At 33.1% G+C, this 20916-nt stretch overlaps 1 protein-coding gene across 1 annotated transcript in view; it reads left to right on the plus strand.

The window, feature by feature from the left end:
• The window catches only part of LOC123660691 (gamma-aminobutyric acid type B receptor subunit 1), an 80145-nt gene that overhangs the window by 13025 nt on the left and 46204 nt on the right, over positions 1 to 20916 (plus strand). Inside the window, exons 3-4 of the mRNA XM_045595744.1 lie at positions 1847 to 2017; positions 18752 to 18968. Of these exons, the coding sequence (XP_045451700.1) occupies positions 1847 to 2017; positions 18752 to 18968 (388 nt within the window). The remainder of the gene's footprint in view (positions 1 to 1846; positions 2018 to 18751; positions 18969 to 20916) is intronic.

Here is a 20916-nt window from a genome sequence, read left to right on the forward strand (position 1 = left end):
CTGAAAAATAAGTGTCATTGAATGTGTGAGAAAAATTCACAGCTGTATAGGGTTTTACAAAATGTTTCGTGTAGGTCATATTCAAAAAGCTGTTACAACGAGGTAGTCTTTCTAAATTGATGAGTTACATTAGATCATAATACAAAATAAACTTGGATAGGTAATAAAAACCAGCTTTTTTATATTCCTTAACATTACATACCTGACAAAACATATACATATTTCATGTTGTCGTTCACATAAATTAAGCTACACAATACGCTTCACACTCAACATGGCTGCAAACAATACAATACGTAAAGTCTCAAACACAAAAAGTCATCAGATCACAACAACGCTTCAGCCTGTAATATTTCACTACTGGGCATATGCCTCTTTCCCCATGTAGGAGAAGGATCAGAGCTTAATCCATCACGCTGCTCCAATTCGGGTTGGCGGATATATTCCTTACTATGAGTAACGATCGCTATCAGGTGTACATGATAACAACCGTGACCGACGACTTAACGTTCTCTCCGAGGCACGGTGGCACCAAAATTATCAAAATTATCCACTGCTGAACATAGGCCTCCACAAGTTCGCGCCAAAAATGGCGTGAACTCATATGTGTTGCCCATAGTCACCTTTGTCGCACCGAAGACGCTGCTACCCGTGTTCGACCTGTGTTTTTCAAAGCCAGCAGTTGGATGGCTATCCCACCATCGGTCGGCTTTTTAAGTTCCAAGATGGTAGTGGAACCGTGTTATCCCTTAGTCGCCTCTAACGTCACCCACGGGTTCGTTTAATGTTAAACCTTGATCTACCGAGAAGACATAGCTAACGATTTTTGAGTATATGCACAAAAATAAGTATGACTGCTCATTTCACCACTAATGAAATACCCACTGCGTCTGTGAGAGATTAACTCCACTGTACAAGTCAAGAGATAGTGGTTTAGACGGGGTGAGTAATGTGTGTCCGTCCCACAACGCGGCAGATAAAATCGGACAATTTCTTTTAGTTTGATTCATTTTAAATTAAATCCAAGAAATTAATCAAGTATGGTATGTCAATCTATTCCTCTTTTTTAATCCAAGTATTTGTCAAAGTTTGAATAGAAGTTAGAACTAACATTATGTAATCTAATGCTTTAAAACTGCCTAAAAAAATAACTTTTAGTTACCGTTCTACTTTTAATAATAGTAAAAATAAAAATAAATAAAAATAAATAAAAATAGTAAAAACGATTAAAGTTTAAAATTTAATAAAAAAGTAATACTTTGATACTGGTCTATAATAAATTTATACTACAATAAAGTCTGATTTTTTTGAAAGCTTATCGAGATACTACAAAAATTTATACTACCAAAATCGACATATTACATTACAACACTAAATTACAGTGAAGTTGATATACAAGCAGGATAATGATATCATTTGTATTTTAAATTGATCTCGAGCTTCGCAGTAACATATTGCGAGGCAGCGAAATACTTCTTGAGAAAATGTTAATCTATGTTACATATGATATACATCAACTCCGTACATGATCCGATGTGAGAAAAGCGGTGGAAATAAGAGTAATATCGAATGTTTCTTCAAATATGCAAGTCATATAACTAAAATGAAATAGCATAATTAAAAATATCATACTGCTCTGGAGTCCACATCCATGGACATTTTGTGTTCGAAAGTTAACGTTTCATAAACAAAGCAAGTCATTTTATGAATGCAGGAATCGACCACATGAAAGGTTTTCATACCACCACACCGCAACGGTTGTGATACACATACGTTACAAAATTATGTTTAACAAATTGTAACATTTGCTTTAAAATCTAGTATTTACTTAGTATTTTGTTTGCAGCTATGTTACGGCGCGTCATCGCCGGCCCTTTCGGACCGCGCGCGCTTTCCAACGCTCTTCCGAACACATCCATCTGCGACTGTTCATAACCCAACAAGGATTAAACTCATGCAAAAGTTCGGTTGGTCACGCATCGCTATCCTGCAACAAGCTGAAGAAGTTTTTATATCAGTAAGTATTACGATTCTACTTACATTCCTATAGTAAAGTTCTCAACGTAGGTACAACCGTTTTTAGTTGTCACTGTGCTTATTATGCTCAAAACTGGCATTGAAAGTATTTTAAATCCATATTTAAATCAATTTTCAAGAAGTCAGTGGTTTCTCGTTACCAATTAGAATTTATTGTCCGTCTGATGAGAGAATAATTACTTCGCTTCCTTATCTCCGTTTAGCATCTTGGATAGACTAACGGACTAGATTATAATCTATACAAATAAATAAATTGGAGTGTCTGTTTGTAATATTGAATAATTGTGTTTGCTCGCAAACGAAAAAAAACCGACTTCAATTACATCGACGAGTAATACAACGTAGATCGACGAAAAAATAGTCAAGTAACTACGCGTTATCAAAGATTACTCAAAAAGTAGTTATCAGATCTCAATAAAATTTATATGTGATCACATGACAAACATCAGCTTTCGATTAAATTAAAAATTATTAAAATCGGTACACCCAGTAAAAAGTTATAGCGGATTTTCAAGAGTTTCTCTCGATTTCTCTGGGATTCCATCATCAGATCCTGGTTTCCTTATAATGTTACTAAACTAAAAATATCTTCTTTCCAACAAAAAAAGAATTATCAAAATCGCTACACCCAGTAAAAAGTTATTGCGGATTTTCAAGAGTTTCCCTCGATTTCTCTGGGATCCCATTATCAGATCCCGGTTTTCTTATCATGGTACCAAACTAGGGATATCTTCTTTCTAACAAAAAAAGAAGTATCAAAATCGGTACATCCAGTAGAAAGTTATGCGGTATAATACAACGTAGGTCGACGAAAAAAGCGTCAAGTATAAACGCATTATTAGATATAACTCGAAAAGTAGTTGTTAGATCTCAAATAAATTTAAATGGGTGGTCCCATTTAAATTTACACCATTGCCACACACCACCTTTCGATTAAAAAAAATTGTGGAAATCGGTCCACATGGGCAAAAGTTCTGATGTTAACATACATAAAAAAAAAATTACAGTCGAATTGAGAACCTCCTCCTTTTTTGGAACTCGGTTAAAAAACAGCTTTTTACTAAAAACTCATGAATTTATTCACGGTACATATACCAAAATAACATTTTTTACAATTTTTGTCTGTCTGTCTGTCTGTCTGTTTGTTCCGGCTAATTTCTCATACGGCTGGACGGATTTTGACGGGACTTTCACTGGCAGATAGCTGATATAATAAGGAGTAACTTAAGCTATTTTTTTTAAGTTCCACGCGGACGAAATTACGGGCACAGCTAGTATAAAATAAAATTACTGTAAAAAAATTTAGTCGTTAAACGAAATAGCCGATTATTAACTGTATATATTAATCATGCAAATTAACTATTGGTAGCTAACTAAAACGTTTATTTTATCGAATACCACAAACATTATTAACCTGCAATTAATATAAAGTAAACAGGCAGTTGAACGGAACGCACGAGGGGTTATAAAAACTTTTTATACATTTCAACGAGAAACTGTGTTAATATTATGAAAATAAAAAATAGATCGCTTGAGCGCAAACGTACAATATCTAACTTTAAAATATGTCTTGTGATATTTCTATATTAATTTTTAGAACACTAAATTTTTTTTTTTTGTTTATACTATAAAATACATAATGATACTTTATTAAATGACTATACAATTGTTTAAATATCCAAGTTATGCTTTTAGACTTATATATAAAATGTTAGTTAGATTTTTATTAAATTTTATGTGCATATCCAGTAGGTCTGAGAATCGGGCAACATTTATTTTTCATACACCTAAGTTATACACCTAAGTTCTGCAATCCTTGAAGACAAAAGTCTTCGAGCAATGCGTCCTGCCTGTGTTAACATACGGAGCCGAGACGTAGACACTGACGAAGGGACTGGTCCACAAGTTTAAAGTCGCTCAACGAGCAATGGAGTGGGCTATGCTTGGAGTTTCTCTCAAATATAGGATTAAAAATGAGACTATCCGCGAGAGAACGAAAGTAACCGACATAGCCCACAGAATTACCAAGTTGAAGTGGCAGTGAGCTGGTCATCTGTGTCGCAGGACCGATGGCCGTTGGAGCAGACGGGTCCTGGAGTGGAGAACAGTAGTGGACTGCAATAGGCTGAGCTGAAGTTATAAGGGGGGGGGGGATTAAGGGGGCTAATATGTGGCAAAACAATGTTTGCGGGGTCAGCTAGTAAATTATAAATATTGTATAGGATTACCAAACCTAAAACATATATTGCCGTCTACTTACTAAAGAAAACCATACGATAGTCAATCTCACGTTTCGATTATAATGGTGGAAAACAGAGCATAGGCAAATGTTAATAAGGTGAAATTGTGCTAGTCGTCTAATACCACCATAAATTCTGAGGCCTTGAACTCATTTAGATAGATAGGTTACAACAATCTTTTTGCTTTTTTGCGGTGAGATGAAATTACATTGTATTTGATACTAGCTGTGCTCGCGACTTAGTCCACCTAGAATTTAACAAAAAGTTATTGTTCAGTTCGCAGTTATAAAATAAAATAAAAAATCTGTAATAAAAGCAGCCAAAAAAGTAACTTATACTCTTTATTACATCGGCTATCCGCCAGTGAAAGTACCGTCAAAATCGGTCCAGCGGTTTCAAAGATTAGTCGGAACAAACAGACAGACAGACAGATAAATATGAAAAAAAAATGTTATTTTGGTATATGTACCGTGTATAAAATATCCATGTGCATTTAGTAAAAAAGTGGTTATTTAATATTACAAACAGTCACTACAATTTTATTTATTTGTATAGCTATACATAATATACACTTTTTTACCGACTTCCAAAAAAGGAGGAGGTTCATAATTCGACTGTATTTTTTTTATGTATGTTACATCAGAACTTTTGACCGTGTGGACCGATTTCGACAATTTTTTTTTAATCGAAAGGTGGTGTGTGTCAATTGGTCCCATTTAAATTTATTTGAGATCTAACAACTACTTTTCGAGTTATATCTAATAATGCGTTTTTACTTGACGCTTTTTTCGTCGACCTACGTTATATTATACCGCATAACTTTCTACTGGATGTACCGATTTAAATAATTCTTTTTTTGTTGGAAAGAAGATATCTCTAGTTTAGTATAATGATAAGGAAACCAGGATCTGATGATAGGATCCTAGAGAAATCGAGGGAAACTCTTGAAAATCCGCAATAACTTTTTACTGGGTTTACCGATTTTAATAACTTTTAATTTAATCGAAAGCTGATGTTTGTCATGTGGTCACATATAAATTTTATTGAGATCTGATAACTACTTTTTGAGTAATCGTTGATAACGCGTAGTTACTTGACTATTTTTTCGTCGATCTACGTTGTATTACTACGTCGATGTAATTGAAGTCGGTCTTTTTTCGTTTGCGAGCCAACACAATTATGTAGCAATAGATATTGTTGTTTTCGCTATGTAAGCTTCATCACAACTTTGAGAATTACACATTTCTACTAAACAAATCATTTTAGGAAAGGTCTGGTAAGATATATATAGATAAAATTTATTTAATTTTGTTTGGTACTAAACAAAAAAAAATAGTATCTACAGTAAAAGAAATGTGCGTTAACGACAAAGTCAAATATTAAAAGGTATAGCGAACCTACCGAAGTAATTTCAGAAATAAAAATCTGGAAAACATAATAGAACTTCACTACTCAATTACTGCTAATAAAAGTGTAGGCTTTCCGCGAAAAGTAAATTTATTATTTATTAACCACCTCTAAATCGATAAGGTGCTGAATGTAATAAAAACCTAATGTTACTGTTGTAATGTATATAGGTCGCACCGCTCGCGCTCGTGCATGTCTCAGTCGAGTCGATTTGCAGTAAGATGCTTATTTGTATCGACATCGAGTGGATTTTGACACGCTACAAAACTTACCTACAAATAGACTAACATGTAACTACGTGTATTATATTTAGCAGTTATTATAATATTAATTAGAACCTTATATAAAGAAACCTTCTCATTATTTATTATTTGGTGGAACTAATCACACAACTTTTTTTTAACATACTTAAAAGCTGGCATTAGAATCTTGAGGTAGTAACCTGCGTTTATTACTACAAAAGTTTTCGCTGTCCGAAGTATTCCGAGGCGAGATCAAAGCACATTATGCCATTATATTTACGCATTGTCTTCTACTTCTTGTTATTGTAAAGAAAACTGGTGACGTGATTGACCGCAAATATTCGTAGGCGATGTGCAAACGGTTGTTTGTATGTGCTGTTGCCAAGCTTTAGCGCCTTAACCCTTCACTATTTACTTTGTGCACAAACAGTTTGTTTAGTGTTGTTTTCAGAATTACATATGTACATATACTTACGTGAATTACAGTGATCCTACGTATTTCAAGATGCTTTTTACGCAAATTTAGAAGGTAATTCGCTGTATTAAAATGTTACGCATATAAAGGTTTATAATAATTCGTGTGTGTATGTTCGTTTTCAAGCAAAAACAACTAATATTAATGCGATGAATTTTAATACACAACTAAACATTAAAAATAAAACACAATATATTCACGACGTTTTAAACTAATTTTCTCGCAAACTCGTTTAGAATGAAGTATAAAAATAAAAAACCTTAAAATTAGGATAGAAAACTGATATAACACGATAAAAAAAGATTATTTTCTGATTCAAAAGAATTTTTAATACTAATAATAAAAATTAAATTTGTAATAACTTGCAAATAAAATATAACAAAAAAAACTGTAGATAACTCAGATAATTAAAGAATTAAAGAAGAAGAAAAAAGAAAGAAATTAAGGAAGATAAAATCTATTAACAATTAGATTAAACAAAAATAAAATGCCTGTCTTTTCTTGGGTTTAAGTAATTGAATGTTTTTTTTTTTTTTTTGTTAGCGCCTCATACCTAAAATTTAATTTAACATAACACTCAAGTAATTATACTTTTTGATGAACTAGTGACATACTCCTGCACGTTAAGGTTTGTTTTAGTAATAAAGAAAATGAAAAAGTCACTTGACGTCAAATTACGTGATAGCAGAATTACACAACTAAACTCCACTTGTCTATAATATAAAAATGAGTCGCTGAATGTGTTGCTAAGCGCAAAACTCGAGAACGGTTGGACCGATTTCGCTAATTCTTTTTTTAAAATATTCCTTGAAGTACGAGGATGGTTCTTACGGAGAGAAAAATTCTAAAAAAAAAAAATAAATTTCCTGAAAAAGTCTAAAAACAACACTTTTCTATACTCCCATACAAAAGATTTGTGATAATACTTAAAAGTCAATTTGAACTTTAATACCATACGATAAAGTTTGTGTTAGGCGATACGAAGTTCGCCGGGTCAGCTAGTCATTAATAGAAAGAAGTCTTATTTTAGACAAATTATTTTAATTGACAGAAAAAATTTGGCCTTTAATGGCCAGTTTCAATACTCTATCTCAAAACTATTTGCTTACTAAAGATAGGATTTTAAGCTCCATACAAATTGTGTCAAAAACCTATCGCTACTAAGCAAAAACAAAGCTAGATAGATTTTTTTTTTTTTTTTATTTTTTTTATTTCATAAGATACACCAGCGATATACTGTATAGTCATTACAACTATTATTACATTTTTATCTAGTCCGATTACAGTTACCATTACAGGTGTACACAACATTAGATACAATTTGTCCGGTAAAAACAAAATTCAAATTGAAAGTTAAAACTAAAATAAAACAGTAAAATTGCATTGTTTAGATAAATTACACAATAAAAAAAATATAATAAATAGCAAAAAGTTAATCAAAAATTGTATACAGAATTGTGATGAGATGAAATTATAATTTTATTACTTTCATAGATTATCATTTAAAGAGATATGTATTGAACAATGATAGAAATAATTTAATTTGGAACACAAGTCATAACTATACATACAAATATAATTTTTTCTTAAAACTAAATAAAGTGTCATGAAAAATGTCAATGTCAATGTCAGGGTTAGTTAAGTTATTGTAAGCATTAATCATTCTATTAATTGGGGAGAATTGTCCTAGATTAGTCTTAGAGAAATTTGAATTAAAGGGTTTTTGTTGAGAATTTCTAGGTGTACGGCGTGGAACACTGATGCATATCTGGTAGAGCAAGTCGGGGGAATCCAAGTTATTTCGAACAATTTTAAACAGGGTTATGAGATCAGTTACTTGTCTTCGCTTTTCCAGGGGATGTAATTTAAAATGTTTTAGGCGAGCGGCGTAGTTGGCTCTGTAGGGACTTGTATTGTCTTTGAAGGCTAGGTACCTCGTAAAAGAGCGCTGCACCCGCTCTAGCCTGTTGACATGCGCTCTGTAGTGCGGGTTCCATGCCGAGACAGCGTATTCTAGAATGCTACGTACTAGTCCATTGTAGATCCTGGTGATGCAGTCGGTTCTTTTAAAATCGGCGGTGTTACGCCTGATAAAACCCAGCAATTTCCAGGCCTTGCTGGCAATATAATCGATGTGATCTTTAAATGTGAGCCGACTATCAAGGATAATGCCGAGATCTCTAATGACAGAGACCTCTTCGAGCTGCTGTTTTTGTATGAAGTACTTTGAGTGTACTATGTTCTTCTTGCGGGTGAATTTTATGTGAGCACATTTTGAGGCATTTAATATCATTTTGTTTTTGGTGCACCAGTCTTGGATAGAGTTTAGGTCCTTCTGGAGTAAGCAACTATCTTCAGCGTTCTTTATAACCCGGTAGATTTTCAGGTCGTCAGCGAAAATGGAGCACTCACTATACTTTATGCTTTGGGTAATGTCATTAATGAAGAGCAAGAATAAGATTGGCCCCAAGTGTGAGCCTTGAGGTACTCCTGAAGTAGCGATGAAGGGATCGGAAGTGTAGCCTTTTACAGTTACGCTAAGAGTTCTATTTACAAGATATAATCTAAACCACGAGAGCAATGGATCGTGGATCCCGTATGCCCCTAGCTTTAAGATTAAAATGGAGTGGTCTACTTTATCGAAGGCACTACTAAAATCGGTGTAGATAGAGTCGACTTGCTGCCTGTTATCGACGTTTTTACACAGATCCGATACGTAGGCTATAAGGTTTGAGACTGTGGACCGATTGCGGCAGAAACCGTGCTGGCGAACTGACAACATATTGTTCGAATAATGAGACAAAATGGGACATAGAAGCTTTTCAAAGACTTTCGAGAATACGTTAAGTATGGAAATAGGTCGGTAATTTCGAACGTTGTGCTTTGCTCCTTTCTTAAAGATAGGCAAGATATTTGCAGCCTTCCATGCATCAGGAAAAGTTGAAGATTCTAAAGATTGATCTAAGATTATTTTAAGAGGTAGGGTTAGATATTTATGACATTTTTTGATGAAAATTGGGGGTATACCATCCGGTCCTGCACCTTTGCTTGGATCCAGTGACTTGAGCACTTTATCAATATCTCGTTCCGTTATATAGATCCTAGAGAGTGATTTCTGAGTAAAAAATTCTGTAAAGTTGTTATCATTGTTTATCTGATTGCTGGTTTGAGCATGACAGAATAGGGAAGAGAAATGTTCTGCAAAAAGATTGCTTATTTCGCTACCCGAACTAGTTGTTTTATTGTCAAGGGACATTTCGGATAGATTATTGAAACCGGCCGTTAATTGTTATTTTTATATTGTATTACATTGTTGCTAACATTAACATTGCTTTTTATAAATACTTGTTTAAGTGTACCTATTGTATCTATAAGTAATTAAGAGAAAGTACATTTTTTTCCAGTTAACGGCATAGGAATTTTTTATAAAGTAAAATAATCTTCGTTGTCCCTTCTTTTTCTCACAATGTTTTCCTTCATCAAAGAATCTTTTAAAGTTACGATAAAATTTAACACTTCTAGCCTTGTTTTTATTTCTCAATTTTGTTTAAACTCTCATATAAATTATATGAGATAATAGAGAAGAAATATCATATGTTGCTTTTGGGGTCATAATTTATAATTGGTTTGCTTAAGAAATTGTGCTGTCGGAATAGAGAGACAGAGTATCTGCGCTTCTTGCTTATCTTGCGAGATTATAGTGTTACGACCATCCATCTCTTTGTAATATTTCCTTGGTTTATACTACATTTTATTTTTCCTGGCATATTATCAAAATTATTTAGAATTTTTGTTTCTATTATGTTTATATGAATATTTATTTTAATTTTAACACAAGGGACATGGTTTAACTTTTCGTCTCAAATAAAAGTAACAATATATTATCTATACAAATAAATTAAATTGGAGTGTCTGTTTGTAATATTAAAATAACCGCTTTTTACTAAATGCATATGAATGTATACACGGTACATATACCAAAATGTTTTTTTTTACAATTTTTGTCTATCTGTCTGTTTGTTCCGGCTAAACTCTGAAACAGCTGGACCGATTTTGACAACACTTTCACTGACAGATAGCTGATCTAAAGGAGTAGCTTAGACTATTTTTATTTTAGAAATTTATTTATTTTATACTGCTGCGAACTACTCTGCGTACTGAAAAATATTTTCTTTATAAAATCCCACGCGGACGAGGTCGCGGGCACAGGCACTTCAATAATTTGTTAGGAATTTAAAATGAAGTCGTGTGTATTATTATATATTTTAGGCTTAAGGTCCCGACGTATGAAGTGAGGGTAAAAAAGAGGGTTTCTTTTCAATAAGCTCATATTTTACATTAGAGAGAATAGAGTGCTAAAAGTCTCCCCAGATAAATCGAGCTAGAGAAATAAAAAGGCTAAGTGTCAACTATATATTTCTTTGCACAATTTCAATACATTAAGCAACAGGAGCTGCCAAGATTAAAGTCAATAAAGGTTTTTTGTATATGTGTATACATTTTTGTTAGTGAAGACATTTTTGAGACCTCATTATTTTAGTGATAGTTTTATTTATAATTATTTCTAAATCACTCAATTCAGCCTACCGCAGCCCACTAACGGACACAGGCCTCCACAAGTTCGCGCCAAAAATAGCGCGAACTCATGTGTGTTGCCCATAGTCACCACGCTAGGCAGACGGATCGTTGAAGGCGCTGCTCCCCGTTTGCGGCCTGCGTATTTCAAAACCAGAAGTTTGATGGTTACCCCGCCATCGGTCGGCTTTATAAGTACCAACGTGTTAATGGAACTGTGTTATCCCTTAGTCGCCTCTCACGACAACTACGGTAAGAGAGGGCGTGGCTATATTCTTTAATGCCGTAACCACACCAATTATTACTAAATATTAAAAAAAAATGTCTGAAAATAATGTAATTCAAAATCAATAAAGATAAACTTATTATATACATGACTATCTTGTGGCTACTTCGAGAAATAAACACTTTTTTCAAGGATGCCGATTTGACTATATAATTGTTAATATCTAAGATTTTTATTTTTGTGTTACCCACATTAGGAATTCTAAACATTTTTGAATATCATATCAAAAATTGGCGCCACGGTTCGCTTAAACCGAAAATTAAAAATTATCATATCGAAAATTTCGCTCGAGCGGGTGCATCGTTCCATAGCTTAATTGGCTAGAGCGCCGACACGGCAAGTCGGAGACGCGGGTTCGAACCCCGCTGGAGCGGTCAATTTTTGATATGATATTCAAAAATATATAATTGTTATTTTTCTTTATGTGTTTTACTAGCCGGGAGGCAGCGTCTTCGGTGCGACAAAGCCAGCCCTGCGGTCACCAACTCATCTGCCCAGCGTGGTGACTTTGGGCAAAACACATGTGTTCACGCCATTTTTGGCGTGAACTTGTGGAGGCCTATGTCCAGCAGTGGACTGTGATAAGTTGAAATGATGATGATTTTTTACTAATACGAAATGACTGAGGGAAAAAATTAATCGCAGCACCCTAGAGAAAGATTAGAAATGCAGAGTTTATAATAATATTAAGGTTTGCAAGTTGGCATAGCGTAGCTTTTGTACCTGCTGGTTCAAAACAATAGTTTTTTTTTATTTTTTTATTCTACAGTATGGTTGTTATGTGTAAATTTTTTTAACAGTTTCAATGTGTTTGAAGTTTTTTCAACAATGTTGGTATTGACAAATATTTTTTTATTATTATTATTAAACAAAGAAAATGGTTTAGTTAAAAGTTTTAAAAATATTTTTGAAATATAAACTGATTTAAATATACTTTTAACTTTGATAATTTATGATAATAATACCATTTTCATTTAATTATTATTCGTAGAAATGAGCTGGAGAACTAGTTTCTCAGCAGATGAAATTGCTGGCGACTAATTATATCTGGCACAACTGTAAGCCATTAAACCCAAGAATTGAATTAAAGTGCCTAATTATGTCATAGTATTTAAAGAATTATTTCTATCATGATAAATAAATTACAACTACTAAATTGCTTAAAAAATCATTGATTTAAAAATTACATATATTTTATATGTATATATTATCTTCCTAAAATATTACAAACCAAACAAATAGCGTGATAAGGCATAAAAAAGGTATTAAATATGAAAACTGTGATGTCAACAACCGCTCTGGTGTAGTGGTGTGACTTGTGCCATGTCGGCGTCTACGCCCCGACGGTTTGCGGATTCGATTCCCGCCCGGAATGGATGTTTGTATTAACAAGTATTTCTTTCCGGTTTGAATGTATATCTTTGTGAGTCTTCCCATGGTCTCTCGGGGAGTAAGTTAAGCTGTCGGTCTAGATTTTTATCATAAATATCTGATAACGATCGTTAGTCATAGTAGAGAACATATCCGCCAACCCGCAGTGGAGCAGCGTAGTGGATCAAGCTCCAATCCTTCTCCTAAAGGGAGAAAGAGGCCTTTTTATTTATGATAACAACTGAGACCGACAGCTTAACGTGCTCTACGAGTCAAGGTAAGGAGACCCACAAAGATAGACATCTAAACCGGAAAGAAATATTTATAAAAATACAAACATCAATCCCGAGCGGCAATCGAACCCTCAAATCGTCGGTGTTCAAGGCGACTACACGCACTACTACACCAGAGTGTTTGTTAAATAAAAATTACATGCTAATCATAGATTCCGCGTCAACTACTATATATATATATATATATATATATATATATAATTACCAAGTTTCTCGTCCTAAATTTAAAGCGGTTGAAATAATGTCCTTTTACACATTTAGAATTCACGTTGACTTATCTAATATTTAAAATTTTACCTCACCTAACCACATACGAAAACGTGTTTTTAAAGGTATCAAAGATTTACAGACGCAGCTGGCTTTCCAAATCCCAAGCCTTTTCACATTCACGATCCGCAGATTAGCGCGCACAAACAAATACAGCTCACAACTTAGCTTTGTCATATTAATAAAGATTTAGATATGTTTATACAAAAATATCGTTATCAAGTTGTGTCAATATGAGGAAATAACAAAGGTAACACAATAACGTATCTCCTCGGTACGCTATTTCCCACTAATTCAATATTCTGTATATTGGATATATCGTTTCCATCAACTACCTCCGCTTAGAGAGCGATTATATTTCTAAACGATTATGGATTCCACGTTAGAACAGAGGGTTGATAAGAAATTGTATTTATAATACCGTGAACATTCGATAGATAGTACCTCTACGCCATTAATGAACGTAAAATTCTCAGAGGCGGGCAACTAACGTCGAGTTGAGTTTAAATATTTATATCAGTGCTAAGTTGATAAGGAATTAGCTTGTTTGTAAACTTTTGAGTCTACGGGACTAACCGCGATAGTAATTTTGAAACTCCTGATATTTTGATGACGTTGGAGTCGTTTTTGTCACGGGTAACTGAGTCACCGATGGTTTCACCAAAAGTTTTCATAGTGATTCGCCTGTTTGCATCTGTGTTTAAATGTTCTGATCTCACGATTGAATTACGCTTTGAGTACTTGGGTCTTACGTGTGTACATAAAATCGATTCCCCCGTGAAAAAAACCTTAAGACCGCTCGTACCTTTTTGATTCTTTTTGTTATCGTGTTCATTGATACCAGTTCTGTTTTCGCATGTTTGACATTTTTTTTAATGTGGCATTCAGTTTAAAAAAAATTTCTTAGATATGAAATTAATTATAACAACCGCTCTTGTGTAGTGGTGCGAGTAGTCGCCTAAAACACCTACGGTTTACGGATTCGATTCCCGCTCGGGATGGATATTTGTATTTGTATAAATATTTCTTTCTGGTTCAGATATCTGTCCTTAATGATAATGATTTAAAAATTGTCGCAATATAAATAGCAACACTGCGAATTTATATAAACAAAGAAAAAGATGTTCGTCCTTATGGGCCTCTTCACCATGCCTAGGATAATACGCTAAGCCGTCGGTCCCGGATGTTATCATAAATACCTGATAGCGATCGTTAATCATAGTAATAGGGAACATATCCCCTAACCCGCACGGAGCAGCGTGGTGGATTAAGCTCCAATCCTTCTCCTCAATGGAGAAAAGGGCCTATACATAAAAATATTTATATTATTTAAAATTAAGAAATACGAGCCTGAATTCATGGCGTGTTTGAATAGTTTTGTGGGCTCTCACCTCTAGTGCAATAATCCTTTTTCATATAAGGTTACGCTGGAGTATTTCGCTACGCTCATTTTTTATGGATCAATCGGATACGCTGTAGAAGTACGTAACATAACGTCTATAGTTCACAATCTTATCATAAAAAATAAGGATTTGACGTATTTATGTATTTTTTAAGGTTAAAAGGTTTTTTTTACCTGGACGCCTTTTCAGATGCAGTGAGTTGTGTTCATACTCTCCAATTTATCTGTTTTTTTTTGTAACCTTAAACTCACAAAAACGGATAAATGATCGTTAAGATTTCTGAAATTTGTTCTTTTAATAAAAAACATGATAAAAATTGTATGTAGAAGTAAAGTACATCTGTCATGATATCATAGTTTGCTAGTTGCTAAGCGCCAACTCCAATTTAATGATTAATTATATGTCAAGATTTAGGTTATAAGCTAAAAACTATCTACTAATTTTAAATATATGTAATTAATTTCCTAGTTAAATTTTTCGTTACTATTGTATATTTTTTCTCATAGAACATTTTATTCCATTTTTTTCTCAGCTCTTGATATATTTTTTTCGCGTGACTAAATGGTATCTATACCTAAATCTACGTATCTTATCAATATTGAGTGGAATTCGACACGACAAAAGCTAGGTTTACTATTCACAAAATTTTTACGTCTGACCTTTTTAGAGAAACGATTTCCATATCTATTCTCTTATAAACCATAGACACGAGCTCATAAATTCAACGGTATGAATTTTACATTACAAATCATTTAAGATGACAACACTTTTCCTTTTATGGATTCACGATTGTTAAGCAACTTTTACGCACGAATTTCAAAATATTAATTCATTTTTAACTTAATTTATCTTATTTAAATTAATTATCTATCACTGTTAACAGTGTGATACATCGCGGCTAAGGAACGGAAATATTAACAGCGCACAAAACACAAACAACGGCAAAACGACAAACACCTCTATAAAATACGCAAATATTTGTCAAGAACGGATGAGTGAACTTTAGCACAGAAACTGCGATAAGCACAACGCTAATTAGTAATCAAAAAGTTTTGTTTTTATGAAGTGTAAACAAGTTTATATCAACGAATTACATATACTGTATTTTCTTCCATAGTAAATGTTCATTCTAATTTGTGTTCTGCTGTCTTAAAGTTAACTCATTTCTGCTTTGCTCTCATAACAATTACTATGTGAATATTCATAATCAGAAGGATACAAAAATACAAAAAAAGAGATAAATTATTTAAAAATTTAATAAGGTACATGGGGAAAGAGGCCTATGCCCAGCAGTGGGATATGACAGGCTGAAGCGATATTAATGTTGTAAATGTTCCAAAAATAGTGAACCGCTGTAACCGCTTTACAGGTACCGGTCCAATTAAAAAAACAGCCTTCTCATAAAAAATGGTAACATATTATAGATTATGTCAAAAATGTAAGAAGCAAACCAGTAAAATCATCTAGGCCAATGACTTCAGTTACTATAAATATGTATGACTTAAAGTTGCCAAGTAGATAAGGCCTTATGGGTCCTACCTTTTGCGAAAAATGTTATTTTAAGTTGTGTAATAAAGTAAAAAAAAAAAAAAAATATACAGAAAACATTCTCCAAACATTTAATAGAAGTGCAAAAAAATATAGTTTCGATTACTTTTTCGTTTCTCTTTCAAAGCTGGAAGGACAGGATTTTATAGATACTCGTACCTTTTGAAACCAATATCCGCAAGACGACCCAAAGGGTCTATAATCAAAAAGGCATAGAATATTTTCAAATCATAATATCTACTTATCGTATTTATGCTTGAACCCTTAATTATTTGCTTTTAAAATAATAATTTTTATTCATTATTCAAAAGAAATTCGTTTAAGAGTCGTTTGTTTCACAAATTCGTAATTATATTTGATAATGCATTATATTTTAAAATATAAATTGTAAAGCAACCATTGCTCTCAAATAGCATTATGTTGTTCTGATGAGTAAGATAACCAAATTTCCTGAAACTGCGCTGTGTTAACAGCGGGGATAGGATCGCAATGTGATAGTCCTCATCTTGCCGACATCTATAGGCTACCACTTAGTAACCACTTACTATCAAGCAAACTGACGATTTTTAATATCGAATGAACGATAAACCATTTTAATATAAACTTTAAAATAAATTATTGGCATTTGAAGAATCGCTTGTGGGATTTTATTACATATGCGACTACCTTAGCCTAGAAAGAAAACCTTTACTTTGCGAAGTCGGACAGCAAAAGTTTTTTATTGTTCTTAATAAAGGCGTATATTAAATAATCTTGTACATGTATATATCGCTTCAGCCTGTAATATCTCACTGCTGAGCATAAAGCTCTTTTCTCATGTAGGAGAAGGATCAGAGCTTAATCCACCACGCTGCTCCAATGTGAGTTGGCGGATATATTCCCTACCATGAGTAACGATCGCTATCAGTTGTACATGACTACAACGGGGACCGACGACTTAGCGTGCACTCCGAGGCACGATGGGGAGACCCACGAGGACTGCACAAACATCCCAGACCACAGCAAACATCTATATGGCCAATGCAAATCTTTGTAATGTGTGGGGATCAAACCCGCAACCGCCAGCGCAACAGCCACAAATCAGTGCTGTGGCCATTGCGCCAATGCGCCGTCCATATACAATTAACCATTATATATATAATTATATTGCGTGTCGCTATACGCATATTGAAAGTTTTTAGAATCTTTTAATAATATATAAGATTACTAGCTGTGTCCGCGACTTCCGCGTGGAATTTAACGAAAAAGTTATTGTTCAGTTCGCAGGGTTATAAAATAAATATTTTTTTTAAATGAAAAAATCCTAAGTTACTCCTTATTACATCAGCTATCTGCCAGTGAAAGTCCCGTCAAAATCGGTCCAGCCATTTAAGAGATTAGCCGGAACAAAAAGACAGACAGACAGACAGACAAAAATTGTAAAAAAATGTTATTTTGGTATATGTACCGTGTACACATCAATATGCATTTAGTAAAAAGCGGTTATTTTAATATTATAAACAGACACGCCAATTTTATTTATTTGTATAGATAATATTATTAAAAAGTAGTAAACTTTTCACGTCTTTCTTCTTTTTCATTTTAAAAATTTTTCGTAATTTCATATTTTAATTTCATAATCCATTTATTGTATCTCAAGTGCTATAGTTTCCTTCAAGCACCAGTACCAGTAGTATTTACAAATGCTATACAACTTATTTAGTGACTATAATCTAAATAATAACCTTAAAATTCGTTCAATATCATATCATAATTCATTAAAGGAAGTGTTCATAGTAGTTAAAAATGTATGGTAATCCATAACTAACAAAACAAGCCAATAATTGAAACTTTAAATTGTTAATTTCCGCAAACACATTACGCGATTCCGCTAGCACCTTTCATCAACTTTATATATTAACGAGACTCAACCGTCTGTGTTAAAAGCGAAAACCGTGGATATTTTCCTTTTCATATATATCACATAGCTTTGTATGAAGGCTTTAACTTTCCGCACTGATGTGAGTAAAAATCCATTTATCGTGGGATGCATGCAATGAAACTTTTTATAAGGTTTGAGAGACTGTATATATACATATACTTGTCCTAGTTGAATAGAATCGCGTCTTTAAAGCTACCTTCAATGTTACCTTACGTTAATAAATTGTGATAGTAGTGAATAATATCAATTTATAAAAACACTAGCGACCCACCCCGGCTTCGCACGGTTGCAAAAACTATCAGTTTTCCTCTATTATATTATGCATGTATTATACATATAAACCTTCTTCTTCAATCACTCTATCTATTATAAAAACCGCATCAAAATCCGTTGCATAGTTTTAAAGATTTAAGCATACATAGGGACAGAGAAAGCAACGTTGTCTTATACTATGTAGTGATTTAAAGCACTGTAATCTTCATTTTTTAATCTTAAATTTAGTAAGTTTTTTAGTAAATACTGAAAATAACTTCTAATTCTAGTTCTAATCACTCTGAAACATACTTTCAAATATGGACACTTTGTTTAAATACTCCGTTATATGTTACATAAATTTTAGTTTTGATATATAATAATTATGATGCATAAAATAGAATTTTAATAAAAGATTTACAATTTTGTTTCAGACTGTTGAAGACCTGGAAGCACATTGCAAGAAGTCTGGTATCGAAATAGTAACGCGGCAATCCTTCCTATCAGATCCTAGCGACGCGGTCCGAAATCTACGTAGGCAAGATGCAAGAGTTATTGTTGGTCTATTTTACGTGGTTGCAGCCAGACGAGTCCTTTGTGAAGTCTATAAGCACAAGCTTTATGGAAAATCTTACGTCTGGTTCTTTATTGGTAAGTTTTTTAAAAACACACAATAATAGTAATATTCCTTACTGTACAGTATTAAGAAACAAACTAGAATACGTACATAAAAGAATGATGTACTCCTTAGCTTTTAATTTGACTGCCCTGTTGGTATGATTGGAAGTGACCCTGATTTGCGCTCCAGGATTGTGGTTTCTAACGATGAGCTTACGAGTAATATTTGTACATAAGTGTGTTATGTACATACTTTATTTCAAAAGACTATAAATACGTATTATTTATAGTCTTTTGAAATATCTTTTGTATATATTAATCGCTTATTACAAAAACACAATATAAAGTTCTCTACCTTATGAACAGACAACCATATAAAATGCTCAAGATCATTACTGCAAATGTATACACGACTAATACATTCAAAATGGAATAACTATATGACATTTCGCATCGTTATGACTGAAATTAATTCCAAGATAACATTGTAACAAGGTATTATTGAAACAAAGGCATACGACGAAAACGCGTGACTGATATGCGAAAAGCTATTACGTGTATTCTATTTTATACACTGTAAAGTGATTTTATGTAGTTGTGTAGCGCATAACATAACCATAATACGTTTCCCGCGAGGCTGAAGGCAAAATAGGCCAATGCTTTTATATTAGATGTCATGTCCTTTTTTTTAGTATTAACATTCCGATAAAGATCAATTTTCTATGTTTTAATACAATTACATCTATTACATCTGGCATTGAAACTAATGAGTATATAGGGATACAATTTTCTTTCCTGCAAAATAAATTTTCGTAATATACATTAATTTTGATTTACCAACCGTATATTGGGGTCATTAATATGTGTAAATTACACTTATATGATTATTTGGTTAAAGGCATAGTCAAAAATCAACATATGTATCAAAGAGCGATGAAAATATGATCCCAATTTTTAATTGATATGATTTGTAATAAAATTTATATATGTAATATTTAAAGTTTAATAATAATAATAATAATAATAATAATAGTAATTGGCAAACAAACTCATTATTAACGACCCACATACTTTTCAATTACGACGTCCGTAATTAGCGATGCTATTGATATTTCAATATAAATAGCAAGTAATATTCCATTTAAACGGGAAAACATTATTTAATTAAAATAGGTATCGTTTATTCAAGCGTAAAAAATAATAAAGAAACTTCCTTGTAGGTCAATCCTCAGAAACATGTAGCATAAGTGAAAAACAATCTTTTTAAAATCTTCTGATATACTTTTATTACATCCTCCTGAAGTTAAATATAATAGCCAGTATCTACAACAGTCTGAAAACGCCTCAATACTAATGTGCAAAGCTTAATCCGCTTTACCGGTCCTCTTTAGTTTGACAAATATGTATTATAGATACTACCCGGAATTTCTCCGGAACATACACTTTAATTATAATTTGTACGATTTTATTTTTGTGTTACCCACACATTAGGGAATTCCAAAGATTTTTTAATATCATATCAAAAATCGACCGTTCCAGCGGAGATCGAATCTAGCCAATCAAGCTATGGAACGATGTACCAGTTAGATCGAAATTTTTGATATGATGACTTTAGATTCGGTTCTAAGCGACCATGGCATACATACACTTTAATTATAATAAACATTTATTTAGAGATTATTTGAAATAAAAGCACTTAAAAAGGCGACAATTTTCACATGCAATTATCGCTCACGTTTCATGCGTTCTGTCCACTGGACCATCTTAGAAATTGATTATATTAAATTTAACTGTGTAGATAAGAAAAAAAATCTTTAAGTCAAATTTATCCAACATTACCTTTACTCTTTCGTATCTGTTTAAAACGTGTTAACCCCGGTATTTTTAAAATGACATTTTCAATTCAAATCTTAATTAAATACTCATAAAACGGTAGCCCGACGCGCGATACGTTGCGATGCGAATAATCAAGTATGACAAG

The sequence above is a fragment of the Melitaea cinxia genome, chromosome 2 (genome assembly GCF_905220565.1).
Source record: "Melitaea cinxia chromosome 2, ilMelCinx1.1, whole genome shotgun sequence".
In the NCBI taxonomy this organism is placed as follows: Eukaryota; Metazoa; Arthropoda; class Insecta; order Lepidoptera; family Nymphalidae; genus Melitaea; species Melitaea cinxia.